We start from the raw sequence: 22,820 nt of genomic DNA on the forward strand, positions 1-22,820 counted from the left end.
GGACAGTGGTTGCAGCTTAGCTCTTCCTCCCCCATCTGGTTGCCACTCCCGTTGGGTGCTGCTGCTCGCAGTCTGGCTCTAGCTGCCAGAGACTGTGGTCATGTGTGCGAGAGCTTCATTTGTGCGTGTGTGTGTGTGTGTGTGTGTGTGTGTGTGTTCGACAAAGACCTTGTTGGCCAAAAGCTTACTTTTGGACAGTCTTTTTGTTGTGCCTATCTGCGACTCAGGATTTCCACTATATGGTGAGTAGCAAGTATTCTTTTCATAATATTGTTTTAGTAGAATAATGTACACACTACAAATATCCTGAGATAATTTTTCACTGATATGGTACTAATGTCCTGATTAACTTCCTTTGACATGTAAGTCATTCTTCTGTTTGTTTAAAGTAGTTTATTTATGTAAATAAGATACTATTTACTTTTTTGTGTTTCAGCAAAGGGTCATTTTTTATCTTGCAATTCTGCCAAAACCACTTAAGGACTCAGAGGTTTCTGAAATAATACCTCTTTTTCAAGTGAGTGCAACTTTTCACAAAAGTGTAATGCTTTCCTTACATTTTATTTGAATATTTATATACAGTACTTGTGTTACTATTGTAATGGATTATAACTTATAAGACATCTGAGTTCTCAGAATATAGCCAGACTCACCAAGCTTAAGATGCTTAATATCATAAGCACAAAAGACACACTTGAATTTTTTGAATAACATTCATGCTTTTGCAATTAAATAGTGAAGCAAAAGGAAGACAGAAACAATAAATGCAATCAGAATTTCAACTAGACCTTTTTAATACTAGGTTAAACATTGAACCATACTTACGATGGTTTGATCCACAACCTCAACTAAATCTATTACAATTCTCACAGTACCCCACTTATAGGCCTGTCACTAAGTTCTTGTTTCCCATCAAATGAGTTGAAACTAATTAAGGAACTGGATAGGCATTTGACAGATGGTAGCTTTATTTCACTACTCAATCGTCTTGATATGGGTTGTTCGCCAGTTGTTCCTAAAACACTTTAGGCAAATTCCAGGTTGGTTCTTTTTAACAGATTTCCTTCCATATTAGTCCAGTCTCAACTTGGGCCCTCTCTTAATAACCACATTGATGACAGGATGTGAAATGCTGCTGTTGCTTCCCCCCTCCCTCCTTTTTTCTAGCATCCTTTCCAAACATATATTACATGTGACCCCAGTTTAATCACAATTTAATCACTAGTAAAAGATTTTTTTTCCAGTGAACTTGTGGCCCATCACTAATGACCCAGTCATCAGCAGGACCTTAAATCGTGCTCTTCCTTACTTCCGTACTTCGTTCCAAACCAAATTAGTTACACAGTAGTTAAGACATTGGATTTGCATCAGGAGGAGGGCAGTTCAAATCTCTTTCGACTATAATCATTTAGATTTTCCATTAAATGGTGGGCTGGTTCCTATGAGACGTACATCCCTAATCCAAGCTTGTGCTCCCATTTTGATGACCTCTTCATTGATTTCTCTTCTTTCCTTCTGAAATTTAACATAGCCCTGATAAGTTTAGTCATGAAAAGCAGTCTCATATGTTTTTGAATTTAACATATGTTACAATTCACGTTAAAGTAATAAACACTTTTTTTTTTTAACCCAAAAACATCCTGGGATACAGGCTGCTAAAGATAAAGATGTTTTATTTATTTAATCATATCAGAAGCATCAAACACTGTATATAATGACAAACAATGGATGAAATTTTATAAAGATAAAATTTGTAGAACTAGAAATTGTGTATAAACAATCATGTTATATTACAGGGATGAGAAATTTATATACACAGATGACTAAGCTGTTACGGCCTAATCAAATAACTTAAGAGACCATAAAAAGGAAACTATAAAAAAATCTTTAACAAGTGGCTGTCTATTACAAGAAAAACCAATTCAAACCTAACTGCTCGAAGACCTAAACGAGTGGTTCCTACCTAAACTGTACCTAAACTGGTTGGGGTAACCTCAAAGAGCTTCTCATCAGTGCTGATGCTTGGGCATAACTCACCCTCGATGAGGTGGGTAGTGGTCTGCTCCTGCTCACTGTCATACACCAATGGTTCATTTAATAATCCCTGTCTCTTCATGTTGATTCTGCTTCTTGCAACTTCGAAAAGTAGTCTGTGCAAAGATCTCCGTATGTTCCACTACTCTGTGTGTTCTGAGGAAGTTCTTCCTTTACTATAGACCAATCTCCCAGATGAACTTATTTCCTCGTCAAGTTTCTACAGTGATTTGTTGCAGTGTATGGTGAGATTTTCTGTTATGAGCTGGAAACTTCTTGATTTAAATTAGTAGCATCCATGGAAAGGGATGGCCCTTAGATGTAAATGATTGTTTTTTTTCCTTCTTGGCTGCCACTTCAGGTCAGATACTAGGGGGATCGATACTAGCTTGCACTATAGTTAGCAGTTGGTGCGGGTCTCAGACGTCCTGTGATGATATGATGATATGTCAGCAGCTCGTGGTCTTCTGATTAGTGTTGTTGACTTCCGATCTAATGACTCTCCGGGTTCGATTCCTGATTGAGTCAGTGGCTTTCACTGCTCAGGACAGGTGTGTGTGTGTGTGGGGGGGGGGGGGGGTTGTTGTTGTTCTCATCACAATTTTGTCGTCATTGATATTTATGTCACCAAAAAGGCATCAAATAAGAAGAATTACACCAGGCAGTTGATTTACCCAGAAGAAAACTCCTACCCAAAATGCCATACACACATTTCATCATTGTGATGGTGCGGTATGAGTCATTGAATGATATGTCCATTTGTCTGGCGTGGCTGGAGTTGCAGCATACAGGACATATGTACTCTGCAGTAGAGAAACACAAGGCGAAAGCTGTAGTCCTTATTGCCCTGGGTTGTGCACGCCATGTAGTGCCTGCTAGTTTGCGTGCATTGTTGTTTCCAGCAGCTACTGACAGGTTTCAGATAGATTATATAATGGTAAGACAGAGATTTAGGAACCAGGTTTTAAATTGTAAGACATTTCCTGGGGCAGATGTAGATTCTGACCACAATCTATTGGTTATGAACTGCAGATTGAAACTGAAGACACTGCAAAAAGGTGGGAACTTAAGGAGATGGGACCTGGATAAACTGAAAGAACCAGAGGTTGTAGAGAGTTTCAGGGAGAGCATTAGGGAACAATTGACTGGAATGGGGGAAAGAAATACAGTAGAAGAAGAATGGGTAGCTCTGAGGGATGAAGTGGTGAAGGCAGCAGACGATCAAGTAGGTAAAAAGACGCGGGCTAATAGAAATCCTTGGGTAACAGAAGAAATATTGAATTTAATTGATGAAAGGAGAAAATATAAAAATGCAGTAAATGAAGCAGGCAAAAAGGAATACAAACGTCTCAAAAATGAAATCGACAGGAAGTGCAAAATGGCTAAGCAGGGATGGCTAGAGGACAAATGTAAGGATGTAGAGGCTTGTCTCACTAGGGGTAAGATAGATACTGCCTACAGGAAAATTAAAGAGACCTTTGGAGAGAAGAGAACCACTTGTATGAATATCAAGAGCTCAGATGGCAACCCAGTTCTAAGCAAAGAAGGGAAAGCAGAAAGGTGGAAGGAGTATATAGAGGGTTTATACAAGGGCGATGTACTTGAGGACAATATTATAGAAATGGAAGAGGATGTAGATGAAGATGAAATGGGAGATAAGATACTGCGTGAAGAGTTTGACAGAGCACTGAAAGACCTGAGTCAAAACAAGGCCCCGGGAGTAGACAACATTCCATTAGAACTACTGATAGCCTCGGGAGAGCCAGTCATGACAAAACTCTACCATCTGGTGAGCACAATGTATGAGACAGGCGAAATACCCTCAGACTTTAAGAAGAGTATAATAATCCCAATCCCAAAGAAAGCAGGTGTTGACAGATGTGAAAGTTACCGAACTATCAGTTTAATAAGTCACAGCTGCAAAATACTAACGCGAATTCTTTACAGACGAATGGAAAAACTGGTAGAAGCCGACCTCGGGGAAGATCAATTTGGATTCCGTAGAAATGTTGGAACACGTGAGGCAATACTGACCTTACGACTTATCTTGGAAGAAAGATTAAGGAAAGGCAAACCTACATTTCTAGCATTTGTAGACTTACAGAAAGCTTTTGACAATGTTGACTGGAATACTCTCTTTCAAATTCTGAAGGTGGCAGGGGTAAAATACAGGGAGCGAAAGGCTATTTACAATTTGTACAGAAACCAGATGGCAGTTATAAGAGTCGAGGGGCACGAAAGGGAAGCAGTGGTTGGGAAAGGAGTGAGACAGGGTTGTAGCCTCTCCCCAATGTTATTCAATCTGTATATTGAGCAAGCAGTAAAGGAAACAAAAGAAAAATTCGGAGTAGGTATTAAAATTCATGGAGAAGAAGTAAAAACTTTGAGGTTCGCCGATGACATTGTAATTCTGTCAGAGACAGCAAAGGACTTGGAAGAGCAGTTGAACGGAATGGACAGTGTCTTGAAAGGAGGATATAAGATGAACATCAACAAAAGCAAAACGAGGATAATGGAATGTAGTCAAATTAAGTCGGGTGATGCTGAGGGAATTAGATTAGGAAATGAGACACTTAAAGTAGTAAAGGAGTTTTTCTATTTAGGGAGTAAAATAACCGATGATGGTCGAAGTAGAGAGGATATAAAATGTAGACTGGCAATGGCAAGGAAAGCGTTTCTCAAGAAGAGTAATTTGTTAACATCGAATATAGATTTAGGTGTCAGGAAGTCGTTTCTGAAAGTATTTGTATGGAGTGTAGCCATGTATGGAAGTGAGACATGGACGATAACTAGTTTGGACAAGAAGAGAATAGAAGCTTTTGAAATGGGGTGCTACAGAAGAATGCTGAAGATAAGGTGGGTAGATCACGTAATTAATGAGGAGGTATTGAATAGGATTGGGGAGAAGAGAAGTTTGTGGCACAACTTGACTAGAAGAAGGGATCGGTTGGTAGGACATGTTCTGAGGCATCGAGGGATCACCAATTTAGCATTGGAGGGCAGCGTGGAGGGTAAAAATCGTAGAGGGAGACCAAGAGATGAATACACTAAGCATATTCAGAAGGATGTAGGTTGCAGTAGGTACTGGGAGATGAAGAAGCTTGCACAGGATAGAGTAGCATGGAGAGCTGCATCAAACCAGTCTCAGGACTGAAGACCACAACAACAACAACTTCATGTTCATGCAATTTTTCCTGTGAGCAAGTGCTCTGTCTAATGTGACACTCATACATTTTGGAGTTGTAGAATAGATGACTTGAAACAGTGGTTTGAGAGACAGTGACAGAACAGAGAAAAGGTTGACTGTAGAAGAGACTGTGGGTCATGATGAGTGAAGTCAGGGACAGTGCTTAACATAATTCCCCTGGCCTCAATCTCAGCTAAAGCCCTGCCCCCACACCCATTTCATCCCTGCCCCAGGACCCTGTCTTCACTCATCCTGCGCCCACATTCTCTTCTGCAGTCTCTCAAGCTGCAGAAGTGCAGTTCCAGCACAGTGCATTCATTTCTCGTCCAGCATATAAAGCCTGGTGATGCAGGTTCCGTAACTGCAGTCTTGATTTTTAATAAAATTCCAGCACCAGTTGCAATTTTCTTTTTATTTTAAAAACCACAACTGATTTCAGCCCCTGAGACCATTATCCAATCATATCTACTTAGTATCAAACCACAAAGTGCAATTGAATTAGTCAAACAGATAAGTATGTAGCAGTACGCATCTTTAGCAGCAAGTATAATACATAGCTATCGTGAAAAAATTCAGCCACATACTTCATAAAACAAAAATGATAAATGTTACATGAACTTGTCTTCTATTAAAAATGTATCACTACATAAACTAAATAATATTGAAAAATAACTCATCAGTAACCACCATAAAAGCATTTTATAAACTTGTTTACTATCTAAGAAGTCTAAATATGTAACAGTACTTTACTTGTCAGACATCCTGAGAGGACATAGAATGACTGATGAGAGATGTCAGGAGATGGCACTTAAATAGGGGAGAGGAAGCAAATAGATGGGGAGGAAGAGACAAGTGTTGAAAAAAAAAATTGATGAAATGGTTTAAAAGTAAAATAAATTATCGAACAACATGATATTTAAAAGACTGATGTAGGTACATAAGAAATAAATGTAAAAGGTATTATTACAAAGCAAGACTAAGCTGAACAAAAAGTCAATCTAGGAAACCAGCGATGGCAAACAGGTGGAAACAGCAAAGGGTATCTCTGCACACAAAGTTGATTTATATGACATGCAGCTATGAAGAAATGAGTGTGGTCTGTTGTTTATAATAACTGGTCCTACCATACTTGGTAACGAAGTTCTGAAATTAATTGAATCATAATACATCAAACACATTTTCAGTTTTTAAAAATATAATGTAAATGGGTACATAAAACAAATCTGCTCACCAAGTGATGATAGGAGAACACACATATAAAAGGTATTTGTGGTGTCACCACCAGACACCACACTTGATAGGTGGTAACCTTTAAATCGGCCGCGGTCCGTTAGTATACGTCAGACCCGCGTGTCGCCACTATCAGTGATTGCAGACCGAGCGCCGCCACATGGCAGGTCTAGTCTAGAGAAACTCCCTAGCACTCGCCCCAGTTGTACAGCCGACTTTGCTAGCGATGGTTCACTGTCTACATACGCTCTCATTTGCAGAGACGACAGTTTAACATAGCCTTCAGCTACACCCTTTGCTACGACCTAGCAAGGGGCCATATTCAGTTACTATAATTACTATCTGCAAGAATGTATTTTGAACAGATAATATTGTGAATCGTGTACCATGAAGAGAGACATTCATCATTAATGGATTAAAGTTAAGTATCAAACTAAGTACATCCGCTTTCTGAATTCTCATTCCTTGTCATGTTCCAGACCTTAGGTCAGTATAGTTCTTCCCTCCTCACGCCAGCCTTCATGAGCTAAAACGCGTGCATTTCGGCCTCCACCCGTAACACGGTGTTGGCTCTTCTGCTAACACAAAAGTATTAAAGTTTGCAAGCCTTAGAAACCAGTGGCTCCTTCTTCTGCCTGAATGGTTGAAGGGGAAGGAAGAGGGGTGAAGGAAAAGGACTTGGGGAGGTTTAGGAAAAGGGTAGATTTCGGAAAAGTCGCCCACAACCCTAGGTTCTGGACAGAATGAGAAGGAAAGACTGACAGTTGGGGATTGCACCAGACGAGATTTAAATGTCTGAGAGCTTGAAGGTGGAAGATATAGTAATACATAAGAACAAGATTACTGCCAAAATGTCACGCAGGAGTTATTAAGAGCAAAAAACTTAAGTGCATCATATGTGATAGAGGTCGGAGGGAGAGGTGGTAAAAAATAGATGGGTCAGAAAATAAAACATGTAGAAAACTAAAAGAAAGGGAAGAAAGTATTAGTTACTGTGAAGAAATGTTGAGCCTGAGGAAATTGACATAAATTAAGGCCAGGTGGTTGGCGAGAACCAGCGACATGATAGGACATGACGTCAGTGCCTATTTCACCACATGTGCTATCTGGATTCTTCCTCAGAACTCCACAGGTGGGAACTGGCACTACAGCACATCCTTGGTCTTGCCACCAATTTGGCCCTAATTGACATTAATTTCTTGAACCCCAGCATTTCTTCACAGTGACGACTCATTTCTTCAATCCATTTTAGTTTTCTACATCTTTCATTTTGTAACCTGCCTATATTTTGCCGTCTCCCTCCCACCTCTGTTACATACAGTGCACCTATCTTTTCACTCTTAAAAACCCATGTACTGTGTTTTAGCAGTAATCTATGTCTTACATATTTCCACCATTAAGCTCTCAAGCTTTAAAATCTCGTCAGGTGCAGTCCGCAACTATCAGTTTTTCATTCTCACCCTGTTCGCTAAGTCTCCCCTGATCCAGGATTCTGGGTGACTTTCCTGAACTGTACCCCTTTTATTAAATCTCCCCAATCCTTTCCCTACACCCCTGTTCCTTCCTGTTCAACCTGTCTCCCAGAAGGAGCCATTGGCCCTGAAAGCTTGGAAACTTTAATACTTCTATATGTGTTTTCCTGGCATCACTTGGTGAGTAGATTTTTTATCTATCCACTTACATTATATTATCAAACACATTCTGTAAGACATCCAGGTAAATAATGTTTATTAGGCTTTTTTTGTCAAGAATACCCTCCTTATTGTCGTTTAAATGGTTGCATATTTCATTTTCCACCAAGATGTCCACTCAGGTTCATTTTTCCACTTCATGCAGAACTGTGGGGTTATTGTTGGTATTGCTTCACTGTGTACTTTCGAAATTAAGTGAGAAGCAAAGATCGATTTGTCTTGTGCATTTTTCCTTCCTAGTTATGTATGTTCTTTGAACTGGTTTTAACGTTTCTACCTGTGTGTCCAATATAAAAGGCTTTTCAATCAGTGCAGCAGATTTTGAAGTTGTGTACAAGTAGCTGAACAAATGTGTTGTTGGTTCTGAAGGCAATTTTAACATTAAATCTGCAGAATAATGCATTTTAGCTTATAAGAAACATTCCCATAAAAGAGAAACAAGATGACTATTAATGTTTCTGCAGCATTGTCACTAAATTTGTTGCCTCTATTCGGAAGAACCTTGAGTTTAGAATTATGTATTTTAGCAACTATGGACTAATAACTGTTTTTGGAAGCAACATTGTGCACTGTATGAAGTGCTTTTTTTTAGCTTCTAAACTCTTAAGGCTTAATTTAGGTATTCTGTTTATCAGTGCTTGAAAGAAGGCTTTTCTATGTTTCACTAAGTGACAATAATTCTGAGATATAATGACATCATTACAATAAATGCCAAACAAATGGGTTCAGTTGAGTTTAATAATGCATAAATCCAGAAAATTAATCAGCATTCTTTTGCTGATGTTCACCCGTAAAATGAGTGTTATGAAGTACATTCATCTTGTCAGCTAACAGATCGATGTCATCTTTAGATCCTAGATGCAACAACACAATGCCATCAACATGTATTTTGCAAAAATTATTTGCCATGCCCCCTGTGAACTGTTTACTGAAAAATTCGCCATATACCAGAGATGCTGATACGCAGATAGGCACAACAAAAAGACTGCCAGGAAATGAGCCTTTGACCAACAAGGCCTTCCTCAAACACACACACACACACACACACACACACACACACACACACACACACACACACACACAAATGCAAATAACATGCTCATGACCACAGTCTCTGGCTGTTGAAGCCAGACTGCAAGCAGCTGTGCATGATGGCAGAGGCAACCATGTGGTGAGGGTAAGGAGGAGGCTGGGGTGGGGAGGGGTAGGGATAGCACGGTAGGTGTGGAGGCAAGTAGGGCAGCTGGAACAGAAGGGGCTAGATGTGCAAGGACAATGACTAATGAAGGTTGAGGCCAGGAGTGTTCTAAGAACATAGGATATATTGCAGAGAAAGTTCCCACCTGCACAGTTCAGAAAAACTGGTGTCCAGATGACACAGGCCGTGAAGAAGTCATTGAAATGAAGAATGTTGTGTTGGATGGCATGCTCAGCAACGGGGTGATCCAGCTGTTTCTTGGCCACAGTTTGTTGGTTGTCATGCCCACTTAGAAAGCAGCACAGTGATTGCAGCTTAGCTTTTAGATCACATGACTGGTTTCAGAGATAGCCCTGCCTTCAATGGGATAGGAGATGCTTGTTACTGGACTGGAGTAGGTGGTGATGGGACATGTCTTGCATCTAGGTCTATTGCAGAGATACAAGGCAAGGGGTTGGGAGCAGGTGTTGTGTAGGGATGGACAAGGATATTGTGTAGGTTCAGTGGGCAGCGGAACACGACTGTGCGAGTCATGGGAAGGATAGTGGGTTGGAAATTCCTCATTTCAGAGTATGATGACAGGTAGTTCAAACTCTGGCGGAGAATGAGATTCAGTTGATCCAGTCCTGAATGGTACTGAGTCACAAGGGTAATGCTCCTCTGTTCCTGGATGGTGGGACTTTGGGAGGTAGAGGGTGACTGGAGAGATAAGGCTCAGGAGATCTGTTTTTGTTAAATATTAGGAGTGTAATTACAGTCTGTCATTGAGTGAGACCTACAGTATATTTTACCACTTGTCACTATTAGATACAATGGCCATGGGTAGCTAGGCTGTATGGAAGGGACTTCTCAGTATGGAATGGGTGGCAGGTTTGTTGGGTTGAGTAGAACCAGATGAACTGAATGGGGGACAAGCTGTTGTGGTTCTGGAGGAATGTGGATAGGATGTCCTCACCCTCGATCCAGATCACAAAGATGTCATCAGTGAATCTGAACCAGATGAGGGGTTTGAGATTCTGGGTGTTTAGGAAGGATTTCTCTAGATGATCCATGAATAGATTGGCATAGGATGGTGCCATATGGATGCCCACATCCGCACCCTGGATTTATTTGTAGGTAATGCCTTCAAAGAAGAAGTAATTGTGGGTGAGGATATAGTTGGTCATGGCAACTATGAAGGAGGTTGTTGATTTGGAATCCATCGGGTATTGGAAAAGGTAATGATCAATAGCGGTAAGGCCATGGGCATTAGGGATGGTAGTGTACCCGGGGAGAGGTTCTCGTATGGGCCTAAGGATTTGAGAAGAGGCTGGAGATCCTGCTGGATTTCTGCAATGGGGTCACTGTAGCAGAGTTTGTAGTTAGGTGAATCTAACAGCTGGTGGGATCCTTCTGCCAGGTAATATTTGTGGTTCAAAACTACAGTGGTGGAGCCTTTGTCAGCAGGTAGGATTGTAAGGTCAGGATCAAATCCTTCGGCCCATCCCAGCCTCTCTCCTCAAAGGTCATCTCTCCCCTCACCCCTACCACTCCCTGCACTCATATTTTCTACATGCTTCCTAAAGTCTATAAACCCAGCCACCCAGGACGCCCCACTGAGGCCATTACTGTGGTCCTACTGAGAGAATCACTGCTCTTGTAGACCAAACATTGACCCTTGCCTTATGTTTCCTATTCCTGTAATAAATGTAGATACGAGACTGTCCCGTACACCCTCTCACTGCCATCAATCCATTCCAGTCACAAAACATCACCTATCCCATCAAAGGCAGGGCTACCTGTGAAATCAGTCATGTGATCTCCAAGCTAAGCTGCAACCACTGTGCTGCATTCTACATGGGCATGTCAACCGACAAGCTGTCTCTCTGCATGAATGGCCACTGACAAACTGTAACGAAGAAACAGCTGAACCACCCTGTTGCCGTCCATGTCATCCAACACAATGTTCTTCATTTCTCCCTGAACCTTCCCACCAACACCAGTTTTTCTGAATTGCACAGGTAGACACTCTCCCTACGTTCCCGTAACTCTCAACCTTCCTTAATCTTTGTCATTATGCATCTAGCCCCTTCCCTGTTCCCATTCCGGCACTACATAGCCCTCATTCAACCATTGCACCCTCAGTCTTTTTACTTCCTCCTTTTTCACTAGCCCTGCCACCCCTTCCGCCCTCCATCTAAACTTCCGAGTGCACCTAGCTGCTCTACCCTCCACCATCTATTCCCCGCACACTGCTACAAATAGCTCTTTACCGTCACTCACCCCTACCCTGCTATTCCTCCCCCTCCCCACCCCAGCCTCTTCTTACCTGCACCTGGTTGCCTCTCGCATCATGTGTTGCTGCTCACATTCTGGCATCAGCAGCCAGAGACTGTGGTCATGTGTGAGCTGCATTTGCGTGAGAGAGTTTGCCTTTGCTGTTTTCGTGTATTGACTTCTTATTCATCTTATTATCTCTTTTTCTAATGATACCTTTTACATCTCTTTTTCTGTTATTGTTATTATTATTATTATTATTATTATTATTATTATTCTTTCTTTTCTCAGACGTTATGTCTGGTCAAAAATGGAAAGTGACGCAGACCTTGATCAAGTGTGACTTCCTTTTAACTGTACGGTATATGTTATATTGCATTTAGGAACTTTCGGGTAATTGAACATGTATCAATAATTACAGATTTCTGTAGTTGTATATATAAGTTTGGATGTAGCTGTATTGCGTTGATGTACTGGTGGATATTGTGTGGCGTGACTCCTGTAGTTGATAGTATAATTGGTATAATGTCAACTTTATCCTGATGCCACATGTCCTAGACTTCCTCAGCCAGTTGGATGTATTTTTCAATTTTTTCTCCTGTTTTCTTTTGTATATTTGTTGTATTGGGTATGGATATTTCGATTAGTTGTGTTAATTTCTTCTTTTTATTGGTGAGTTGATGTCAGATTTGTTGTGTGGTGTTGTTTTATCTGTTATAATGGTTCTGTTCCAGTATAATTTGTATTCATCATTCTCCAGTACATTTTGTGGTGCATACTTGTATGTGGGAACATGTTGTTTTACAAGTTTATGTTGTAAGGCAAGCTGTTGATGTATTATTTTTGCTACGTTCTCATGTCTGTATTTGCTAGTATTGTACATCCGCTTGTGATGTGATCTACTCTTTCTATTTGTTGTTTGCAAAGTCTACATTTATCTGTTGTGGTATTGGGATCTTTAATAATATGCTTGCTGTAATATCTGGTGTTTATTGTTTGATCCTGTATTGCAATCATGAATCCTTCCGTTTGCCTTTTCTTAGCCATGTGTTGGATGCGTCTTGATCGATGTGTGGCTGTGTTAGATGATACGGGTGCTTGCCATGTAGTGTTTTCTTTTTCCAATTTACTGTCTTCGTATCTGTTGATGTTATGTGATCCAAAGGGTTGTAGAAGTGGTTATGAAATTGCAGTGGTGTAGCCGATGTATTTATATGAGTGATTGCTTTGTGTATTTTGCTAGTTTCTGCTCGTTCTAGAAAGAATTTTCTTAAATTGTCTACCTGTCCATAATGTAGGTTTTTTATGTCGATAAATCCCCTTCCTCCTTCCTTTCTGCTTAATGTGAATCTTTCTGTTACTGAATGTATGTGAGGTATTCTATATTTGTGGCATTGTGATCGTGTAAGTGTATTGAGTGCTTCTAGGTCTGTGTTACACCATTTCACTACTCCAAATGAGTAGGTCAATATTGGTATAGCAAAAGTATTTATAGCTTTTGTCTTGTTTCTTGCTGTCAATTCTGTTTTCAGTATTTTTGTTAGTCTTTGTCTATATTTTTCTTTTAGTTCTTCTTTAATATTTGTATTATCTATTCCTATTTTTTGTCTGTATCCTAGATATTTATAGGCATCTGTTTTTTCCATCGCTTCTATGCAGTCGCTGTGGTTATCCAATATGTAATCTTCTTGTTTAGCGTGTTTTCCCTTGACTATGCTATTTTTCTTACATTTGTCTGTACCAAAAGCCATATTTATATCATTGCTGAATACTTCTGTTATCTTTAGTAATTGGTTGAGTTGTTGATTTGTTGCTGCCAGTAGTTTTAGATCATCCATGTATAGCAAATGTGTGATTTTGTGTGGGTATGTGCCAGTAATATTGTATCCATAATTTGTGTTATTTAGCATGTTGGATAGTGGGTTCAGAGCAAGGCAGAACCAGAAAGGACTTAATGAGTCTCCTTGGTATATTCCACGCTTAATCTGTATTGGCTGTGATGTGTTATTATTTGAATTTGTTTGTATATTAAGTGTGGTTTTCGAATTTTTCATTATTATTCTTTAGGAACTGTATCAGTTTAGGATCTACTTTGTATATTTCAAATATTTGTAGTAACCATGAGTGGGGTACACTTTCAAAAGCTTTTTGGTAATCAACCTTTGTCTAGTTTTAGCTTGATGTGTCACGTCTGCATCTATTATCAGTTGCTCTTTACATCCTCGTGCTCCTTTGCAACAGCCTTTTTGTTCTTCATTTATAATTTTGTTCTGTGTTGTATGTGTCATTAATTTCTGTGTAATGACTGAAGTTAATATTTTGTATATTGTTGGCAGGCATGTTGTGGGGCGATAATTAGATGGGTTTTGCTGTGTCTGCTTGATCTTTAGGTTTCAGATAAGTTATTCCACGTGTAAGTGTATCAGGGAATGTGTATGGGTCTGCAATGTAACTGTTAAATAATTTAGTTAGATGTGAATGTGTTGAGGTGAACTTCTTTAGCCAGAAATTTGCTATTTTATCTTTTCCAGGGGCTTTCCAATTGTGAGTAGAATTAATTGCTTGGGTGACTTCATGTTGCAAAATTATCACTTCAGGCATTTGTGGTATCATCTTGTATGTGTTTGTTTTTGCTTGTATCCACCATGCATGCCTGTTATGTTGTACCGGGTTTGACCATATGTTGCTCCAGAAGTGTTCCATGTCTGTTATGTTTGGTGGAGTGTCTATTTTAATGTGTGTGTTATCTATTGTCTGGTAAAAGTTCTTTTGGTTTGTGTTGAATGTTTGGTTTTGTTTCCTTCTATTTTCACTTTTTTTGTATCTTCTAAGACGTTTGGCCAATGCTTGTAATTTCTGCTTCTTTTCATCTAATTGCTCTATCGCTTCTTGTTGTGAGATTTTACCTAACCTTTTTTGTTTTTTTCTGACATTCCATTTCTTATAAATTGTGTTAGCTGTCCGATGTCTTTTCTGAGTTTTTCTATTCTGATCTGTAGCCTGTGTTGCCATGCTGGTTTTGTGGGTTTCTTCTGTGTGTTGGTTGATTCTGATCTCTGCCTAGTGTGTATATTAAGTGTAGTGAGTGCTCCTATATAAACCAGTAGTTGTAATTCTTCCATAGTTGTGTTTTCATTTATTTTGTTGTGTATGATGGTGTTGATAGTTTTTATTGTTGTTTCGACGTGTGGGTTATTTGGCAGTCTATGCAAGAATGGCCTAATGTCTGTATTTGTGTCTTTGTATTCTATATACGTCAGCTGAAATTTTTCTTCTATATCTAACATGTGTGTCACTTCGTGTTCTATTTGTGCTTGTTCTGGTGGCTGTCTTAAGATTTCGTTTTCTCTGATTGTTTAATTGATGCGTGTTGTTCTTTGTTAGTTTGCTCTGGGATGTTTGAGTCCATTACTGTATTTTCTTCTTCTTCTGATTGCACATTATTTTGTTCCAGTATTTGTTGTACTTGTTGTTTGATGTTTTCTAATTCTGACTGGGGTATCCAGTTATTTTTGATTATTATACGGATCTGATCAGCTAGTCGTCGTTCTGTTAAAGATTTTAATTCTGGGTATCTGGTAATAAATGTTGTGTATACTTGTGATCTGTATCCAGTTGTGTTGGTTCCTAGGTTTGTTGCTTGGTAATAACAGAACATGAGGTGTCGATTAACTTCATCTGACCATCTCATCCTCTGTCTTTGTTTTCCTTCTAGGGTGGTTGCAGGAAGCGTATCCTGCAAAACACCTCTATTTGGATTTAAATCATTTTCCAGTTGGCTAGCAGTGTCGTTACCATTGTGGGCGGGTATAGGGTTTAAGCGTCGTCCCCGACCATGACGGCGCTTGTCCGAGGCTTCTTTAGTTCTGTCCTGAACTATTATTATTATTATTATTATTATTATTATTATTATTATTATTATTTCATATGTCAGCCTTTTAAATATGTATTGTTCCAGACTTTACTTTAGTTTTATAGTATTTTTATCACATGCCTCTCCATGTTTACCTACGTGGCCCCTACAGCCGCTCCCTGTAACTTGCCTCTTATTTAAGTGCCACCTGTTAGCACATCTCATTAGTCATTCTGTGTCCTCTCAGGATGGCTGACATGTAAAATAATGTTAGCATATTTTGATTTCTTAGATTGTAAACAAGTTTATATAATGTTTTAATGTTTATTGACAAGTTATTTTTGAACATTATTTAGTTTATGTGATGTATATATGTTTTTAATGGTAGATGAGTTCACATAACGTTTATCGTTTTTGTTTTTATGATACATGCCGTCAGAGTTGTTTCGCAGTACTTGTGTGTTACACCTATTGCTAGTCTTGTCTTTCACTAATTCTGTTGTACTTTATAGTTCCATACTTTCGTAGATACCATTGGAAAATGGCCTGAGAGGGAAGGAGGGAAACCAGTCATTTAATTCAAAAACAGTGTGTTTAGTGAAGAGAGAGGGAGGGGGCATGCGTGTGTGCATGCACGAACGAACATGCGCGCCTGTGGCAGCTCTCAGTTCCACTACTATTCAGTGAATTATTACCGTAACTCCTAAATTACTTTAATATTTAGTTGCTACCTTTGTATTAAGAGCCAGTAGTTTACCTCTGCAAATGTTTGTTGCATTAAGTGCGCTTTGTTTCAGAATACGAGACCACCACTTGAACTTCTGGAATTTATATATAAAAGCATTCAGAAAATAATATCAGATTCTTAAGAACTCTAAGATGATTCGGAAGGACTTGCGTGTGTCGGGAACTTACTTGTTATGTAATGGCAATCGCATCCACAAATTCAGGATAAAATGGCGTTCAAAGAGGTTTGTCAGATAAATTTTCCTAAATGTAACCAGAAATATGCTGCTGCTAACTTCTTCTTCTTCTTCTTCTTCTTCTTCTTCTTCTTTTTGCAGTGCACCCACTATGGAGCAAAGACGTGAAGTGATGCGAGTAACTGAAGACATTGTCAAAACAAATAATCTTCCAGAAAGAATAACAACGGGTCAGCTGAAAATTACAACCAGTATCCTTTCATGATAGTGTGTGGTGGTGATGGATAACCAAAGTGTGTATAAATGCTAACACTAAAAACTTTACAAAAAAATTGTGAATGGTGTTTGTTTATTATTTGTTAACAAAGAATTCCATGCTCCAATAATCATATTGTTTAGGGGAGTAGAAGTATTGCTGTGAATAAAGAGCCCGAGAGTTGTTCACTCACTCATTGTGTATGAAAATACACATCCCAGAATCAAAATCTTAGGGCCTGTCTTTTGATAGTTTCTCCACAGTGAACTTAAGTTTATTGCTAACAGTTGCAATAACATCAGTGTCTATAAACAATAAGAATTGGAGTGGAGAAAGAATGCATTTTCATGTCAGTACATGATACCCCATATTGGTGCCCCTCTCCCCTCCCCTCTTGCAAATTCACTAACTGGATTTTTGTCCCAATCCATTGTTGTAGCTTTGTCTGAAGCAAATACAATGTTTCTTGGTCCAGCCAGAAAACATTACTTTAAACTCATGCTCATATCATCAACACTTTGAGAGACTGCAGTTTATATGTATGAAGACATATCTGTGAAACTGATAGTGGCATACTGCTTAATGTAAGAGGAGGTGTAAAATACAAAAATACTATCTCACTTGATCGTCAACTGCATCATTGTAATAGTTCTGCCATATTAGTCAGTTTTCATTCCAATACCAATTGTGATTAAATGCCACCACGACTGCCAGCAAATTTCCTGTTCTCATTCGTATTTTGCTCGAACTTCATGGTTCTCAGTTCCAAGCTGCAAACCAAAAGTACTGCAGCTTGGGATGTAATGTTGTGCATGAATGTCTGCATGCCCGATACTAACTGTTTTACCCACTTCTCTTGTCAGTCCCATCCACTAGCATGCAACTCTGCCATGGACGATCGCATATGTGCGGAGTCTGATTTTTGCCCTCAGTTGCAAGTGACCTTTGTCAAGGTATGTAATACCACTTTGTCAGTACTACCCAAGTCATAATATACTAACTTATTTTCTGCCGCTATAATATCCTACAAGGAATCCCTTGAGTGAGAGGCCATAAAAGACCAATGATTTTTATGTTATTTGACACCCCACATATTGTTTACCATGTTACCACAAGACTAGTTGCTAATTGCTGTGGAGTGGGACTGGAGGTATCCAACGGTGAGCACAGCATGAGTCTATGGAGCGTAGTTGAACTGCTTATTGGTTAAGTAACTCTTCAACAGCACTACAGTGCTTGTCATACTGTTACAAAGCAGAGCAATGGCAATGATAAGCAAAGCAAACATTGTATTATGTCTGCACCAACTGTTGCCTGATTGACATTTGATCAGAAAGGAACTCGAGGAATATTGCATAGTGAGAAAGAAGTGGCAGATGAAATCTTAGCATTTATGCCAGATGAGTCAAATGTGTGGCGTCGTATGTACTTGACTGTGTGGAGAATGTACGTGAGGAGTACAATGACGACGATACATGCTCAACAAGTGAAAGTGGTATTGAAACAGTTGTCAAGCTATGTAATTCATCATCCTTGTCGGAGAGGAAATCTCATCTCCAGTGAAATGTAGTAACGGACAATCATTGTTCAAGGAGCAGATACTAAACATTATTACGTACATGAAAGATCATCTGCAGCATAGTAAGAAAAACAATGATGAATGGATTTTGGGCCTATGGCAGTGTGACCATGTAGTGCATAAAAAAATCTTTGGCTGTGCAAGAGAGGACAAGGCACACTTGTTACAATAACTGGTGTTTACGCTTTTCAGGGATGCTTGATACAGTTTACAGGATGCGTATGACAGTGACCTATTACGTTATGCACATAAAATAACACTTGACGTAGATTTCAGTGATTTAAAGGGAAGTAGTGGATAGTTGCTAAACTTCAAACAGTGCTGCAGAATTGGAAGACATAAGATAAAAAAATTTCTAACAAAGTGTCAGCTTGACAATGCGCAGCAAATTGCAGAATCAGCCCGAAAACTTGTAGATGAGATACCTCGTCATTCAGTATGGAATGTGTTTCCAACTCCGACTAAGGATTTGGGGAGGAAGTGCATATGAAAGGAGCCCTGGAAATTAGGAGTACCAAGAGAGTTGTATCAAGATCAACTAATATTGATGCCTTAACATGTTCATATGTGATTATGCTATTGTTAATCTCGATGGTAAATTGGCTGGAAAGTTATATATTGTACTGTGAGAAGTTGGAGGTGTTCTGCTTTCTACAATTCTTTCTCATATGCATGATCTTACAAGGGCAGTAGGGAATATTTATATCAAAATGAGCAAGAGTGGGAAAATGGGCATAAGAGAACTAAACTATGATATGAGCTCTGCTTTTGGCCAGTAGCTGGTCAAAATAGCTTGCTTTTGCTTGATTCCTGGTTTGCATATAGAAATTGACTCTTCAGAACAAACTATTCCTCCTGAAAAGTGTGTAACGGGTAGTTCATACCACCAGGAACCATGGGACAAATTCAACCTCTGGATGTTTGTTTTTCCTTGCCTATAAAACATAATATCACACTATCTGCTGCTGCACCATAAAGGATAGCCAGTTTCGTGATAACTTCCATGACACAATATGCATTCTTTAAGAATGTATACCTAGATGAACATCCTGCATGGTACGTAACTCCTATTGAGTTCACTTTCAATCTTGATGGTGTGAACCTTTGTGATCACTGTGGCTTGCCATTTTTGATTTGGTGTTCATGGTGCAAGTTAATGGGCATTTTTTTTAACGTTTCTTGAGTGTCGATGGTGTCCATTTTGTGAAGTGTAATATGTACTTTAGGAGGTTGACCTCTTCACTTCCCAGACACTCATTTTGTGTTGCCCGCCTCATGCGGGTGGTGAGTCATTAGCAGCTAATATTTTTTATGTCATAATTGTCAACACAACACTTTCAAATGAGCCTTACTAAAGACTGGACTTGTGGCATCGCACTCAAGGGGTTCCTTGTTAGCAAGAACGTAGTTAACTTTGTTGCATGATTGAATGTTTGTAGGAAGAGGAGAGGCTGAAGTTCGTGATTGACCTTCATTTATATTGGAATGTAATTGCTTGACCTTGGCAAACTAAAAGGTATTTGTTTTTTGTGGTGTATTATTGTTTTTGCAGTGATCAGTGGCTGTTACAATGGCTTAGTGCCTTCTGTGCGTAGCTTGGAAGTGTTTATTACGGTGCTTGATGAAGCACTATCACGTGTACAGTCTAATAATAATTTTGTGTAGCTCAATGGCCTGTTGCAAGTCTTTCAGTAGGGTGCTGTTTCGGTGACACGCATGTCTGTAACCTATCCCAGTAATCATACTGTGGAAAGGGTACCTCTAGTTTAAAATTGAATACAAACCATGTTCAGTCATGGACGGTTGTTGTTAGATTGCTGGAGTGCACACGTAGCGTAAAAAAAAAATCTGACACCTGTGAATATACATGGTAACAATGCACTGATGGTTGGATATCGCCATTCAGTTTGCACAGGGATCTAAAGATACACTAATGCACTGTTGAAACTAGTTGTGTAATAATATATTTTATAAAAAGTATGCCTGTTGGTATTCCTTATTTCTACAAGTACATAAGTGCAGTATGTCCATAGTCTTGCTACTACTGGCAGCCCAGATGATGGAAGTTTGTAGCCATCATTGTAGTTCATATTGCCAGGCTGCCAATCATTTCTTGTACTTACCTTCTGAAGGTCACGACTGTCAAACTAGCATTCAAACTACTTTCACTGTATGAATGTGTTTCATTTAAATTTATTGTTGTTGTTGTTCTTATCAACAACATTTTTTTCCATGGTTCTTGTGCCGTTGACACCTAAATGCATGCTAAAGGAAGCCAACATTCAGTCTGTTAAGCTCTGCTCGGACATCAGCTGCTGACTAAGGTGAAGACAGACTAACAATAAACAAAAACACACACACACACACACACACACACACAAGCAGCTGAAATAAAATAGTGAGTCATTATAGAAATGAAAAACAAATGCAAGGATATCTTCATTCGGCAGACAAGATCACCAGGAAAATACAATGGTTACACAGGAAACTAGAACAGTTTTTGACACTTCAAGAGTGATTCCCCATAAGTTTTAAGTACATTGACCCAAAGATGCTCAGAGACCTGTCAGCTAAGGCTAACAGTAATAGTATTACCTCACCAACATAAATTGTGATGAAACATCTGACAAGAAATATTTGGCATGTGGTGGGCAATATGCCAGCCACAAAGTGTGGACCATGATGCAGTGGGGTGTTTGTGTTGCTCAGTGATACAGATAGCAGTGCTGCAGGTGCCACAGCATCAGAGATGTCTGTAGAGAGGTCGGACTAACGTTGTTACTAAAGCCTTTTTTCAGTAGCTTCTGGAGCAACTGTCTGTATAATTGACTGATCTCGCCATGTAAACAACTGAAAGCAAGGGGAAACTACATCACTTGTGTTTCATGAGGACATGCAGCTCTACTATGGTTTAGTGACGAAGCCATCCTCTTGGGTAAAATATTAAGAAGGTAAAATTTGAACCTCTGAGTGCAGACTCCTCAGGAGGGTGTCATTGAGAAAAACCAACCTTGTGTTCTACAGACAGTGTAGAATGTTGGATCCCTTAGGTTGGTGGGTTAGAGATGGCGTTATTCATTTTGTTGCATTTCGGAGTGTGGAATGTTGGATCCCTTAATCAAGCAGGTAGGTTAGAGAATTTAAAAAGGAAAATCAATGGGTTGAAGTTAGATGTGATAGGATTTAGTCAAGTGGTGAAACAGAACTTTTAAGTCAGAGTAGTGACAATGATGTTGGTTTGTGGGGCATTCAACATTGTGGTCATCAGCACCCATACAAGTTCCCAATCTTTCCATTTCCAGTCTCGCCACGTCTTGAATGATGATGATATGATGATGACCACACAAGCACCCATTTCCTGGGTGGAGAAAATCCTCAACCCAACTGGGAATTGAACCCGGGACTCCTTATTCCACTAGAAGTTTTCAAATAGATTATATGATGGTAAGGCAGAGTTTTAAAAACAAATTTTAAACTGCAAAACATTTCCAAGGGCAGGTGTAATCCGCAACCATGATTTATTGGTTATGAAATACAGAGTAAAATTAAATAATTTACAGAAACTTCTGGTTGAAAATTATGAATTATTTAGGAATAAAGACGATGACGCACCAAAAGGTAGGGTGCTGCATCGTTAATAGTCACACAAACAAAAGGTATGGAGCTTGGAAAGCTTTCGGAATGCACTTTCTTTTTCTAGCTGTGGGGAAAAACACGCACATGCGCCCTCCACACACACACACACACACACACACACACACACACACACACACACACACACTTGCCTCCCTACATTGTGCTCAGTTGATTGCCAGCTCTTTATTGGCCTGCAGTGAGTGTACTGTACTGTACTGTGGTGAGGTGAGGGTGTATGGTGCAATGGAGTGAGGGATGGAGAGAGCATGAGGGAGGGAGATGGTTCGGGGAAAGCATAAAGCATCTAGCAGCTAATGGGAGAGTGAGGAGCTGACTGTGGGCTAGCTCGGGGGGGGGGGGGGGGGGGCAGGTAGAGGGGCAGGTGGCAAACAAACTGGCCATGCAATTTCATAGGCTAGGGCATGAGATAACAGCACACAAGTAGTTGATGAGATAACAGCACACAAGTAGTTGATGTAGGATGCAAATTTGGCAGGGTTGCTGGGGCAGGGGAATGGTGTACACACACACACACACACACACACACACACACACACACACACACACTATTGGGTTTTGTGGGAAGGGGGGGGGGGGCAGCGAGTGACCTTAGGTTTAGGCCAGAAAGATTATGGAAGTGAAAGATGTGCTGTAAGGGTAAATCCCATCTGCGCACCTCAGAAAAACTGGTGGTAGTGGGGAGGATCCAGATGGTACGGGTTGTGAAGCAGCCATTGAAATCTCGCTTATTGTACCCTGCTGCATGTTGTGCCACTGAGAGGTCCACCATGTTTTTGGCAACAGTTTGGCAGTGGCCATTCATTCTAGTTGAAAGCTGTTTCGTTGTCATATCAATGTAAAGCTCTATGTAGTGGCTGCAGCAGAGCTGGTATATAACATGGATGCTTTCACAGGTGGCCCAGCCTCTGATGGGGCAGGATAAGCCTGTGACAGGACTTGAATAGATGGTGCTGGGT

At 39.8% G+C, this 22,820-nt stretch overlaps 1 protein-coding gene across 3 annotated transcripts in view; it reads left to right on the forward strand.

The window, feature by feature from the left end:
- The first annotated feature begins 436 nt into the window (after positions 1-436).
- The window catches only part of LOC126188841 (uncharacterized), a 178,828-nt gene continuing 156,444 nt past the window's right edge, over positions 437-22,820 (forward strand). The window contains exons 1-3 of one of the 3 annotated variants that reach the window (XM_049930459.1): positions 437-517; positions 16,247-16,420; positions 16,514-16,623. In XM_049930459.1, coding sequence (XP_049786416.1) covers positions 16,329-16,420; positions 16,514-16,623 — 202 coding nt within the window. In that variant the 5' untranslated portion in view covers positions 437-517; positions 16,247-16,328. Of the gene's footprint in view, positions 518-1,810; positions 2,048-16,246; positions 16,421-16,513; positions 16,624-22,820 lie in introns of those variants that run through there. The other 2 variants (XM_049930458.1, XM_049930460.1) reach the window with 2 other exon arrangements.

The sequence above is a fragment of the Schistocerca cancellata genome, chromosome 5 (genome assembly GCF_023864275.1).
Source record: "Schistocerca cancellata isolate TAMUIC-IGC-003103 chromosome 5, iqSchCanc2.1, whole genome shotgun sequence".
Lineage (NCBI taxonomy): Eukaryota > Metazoa > Arthropoda > Insecta > Orthoptera > Acrididae > Schistocerca > Schistocerca cancellata.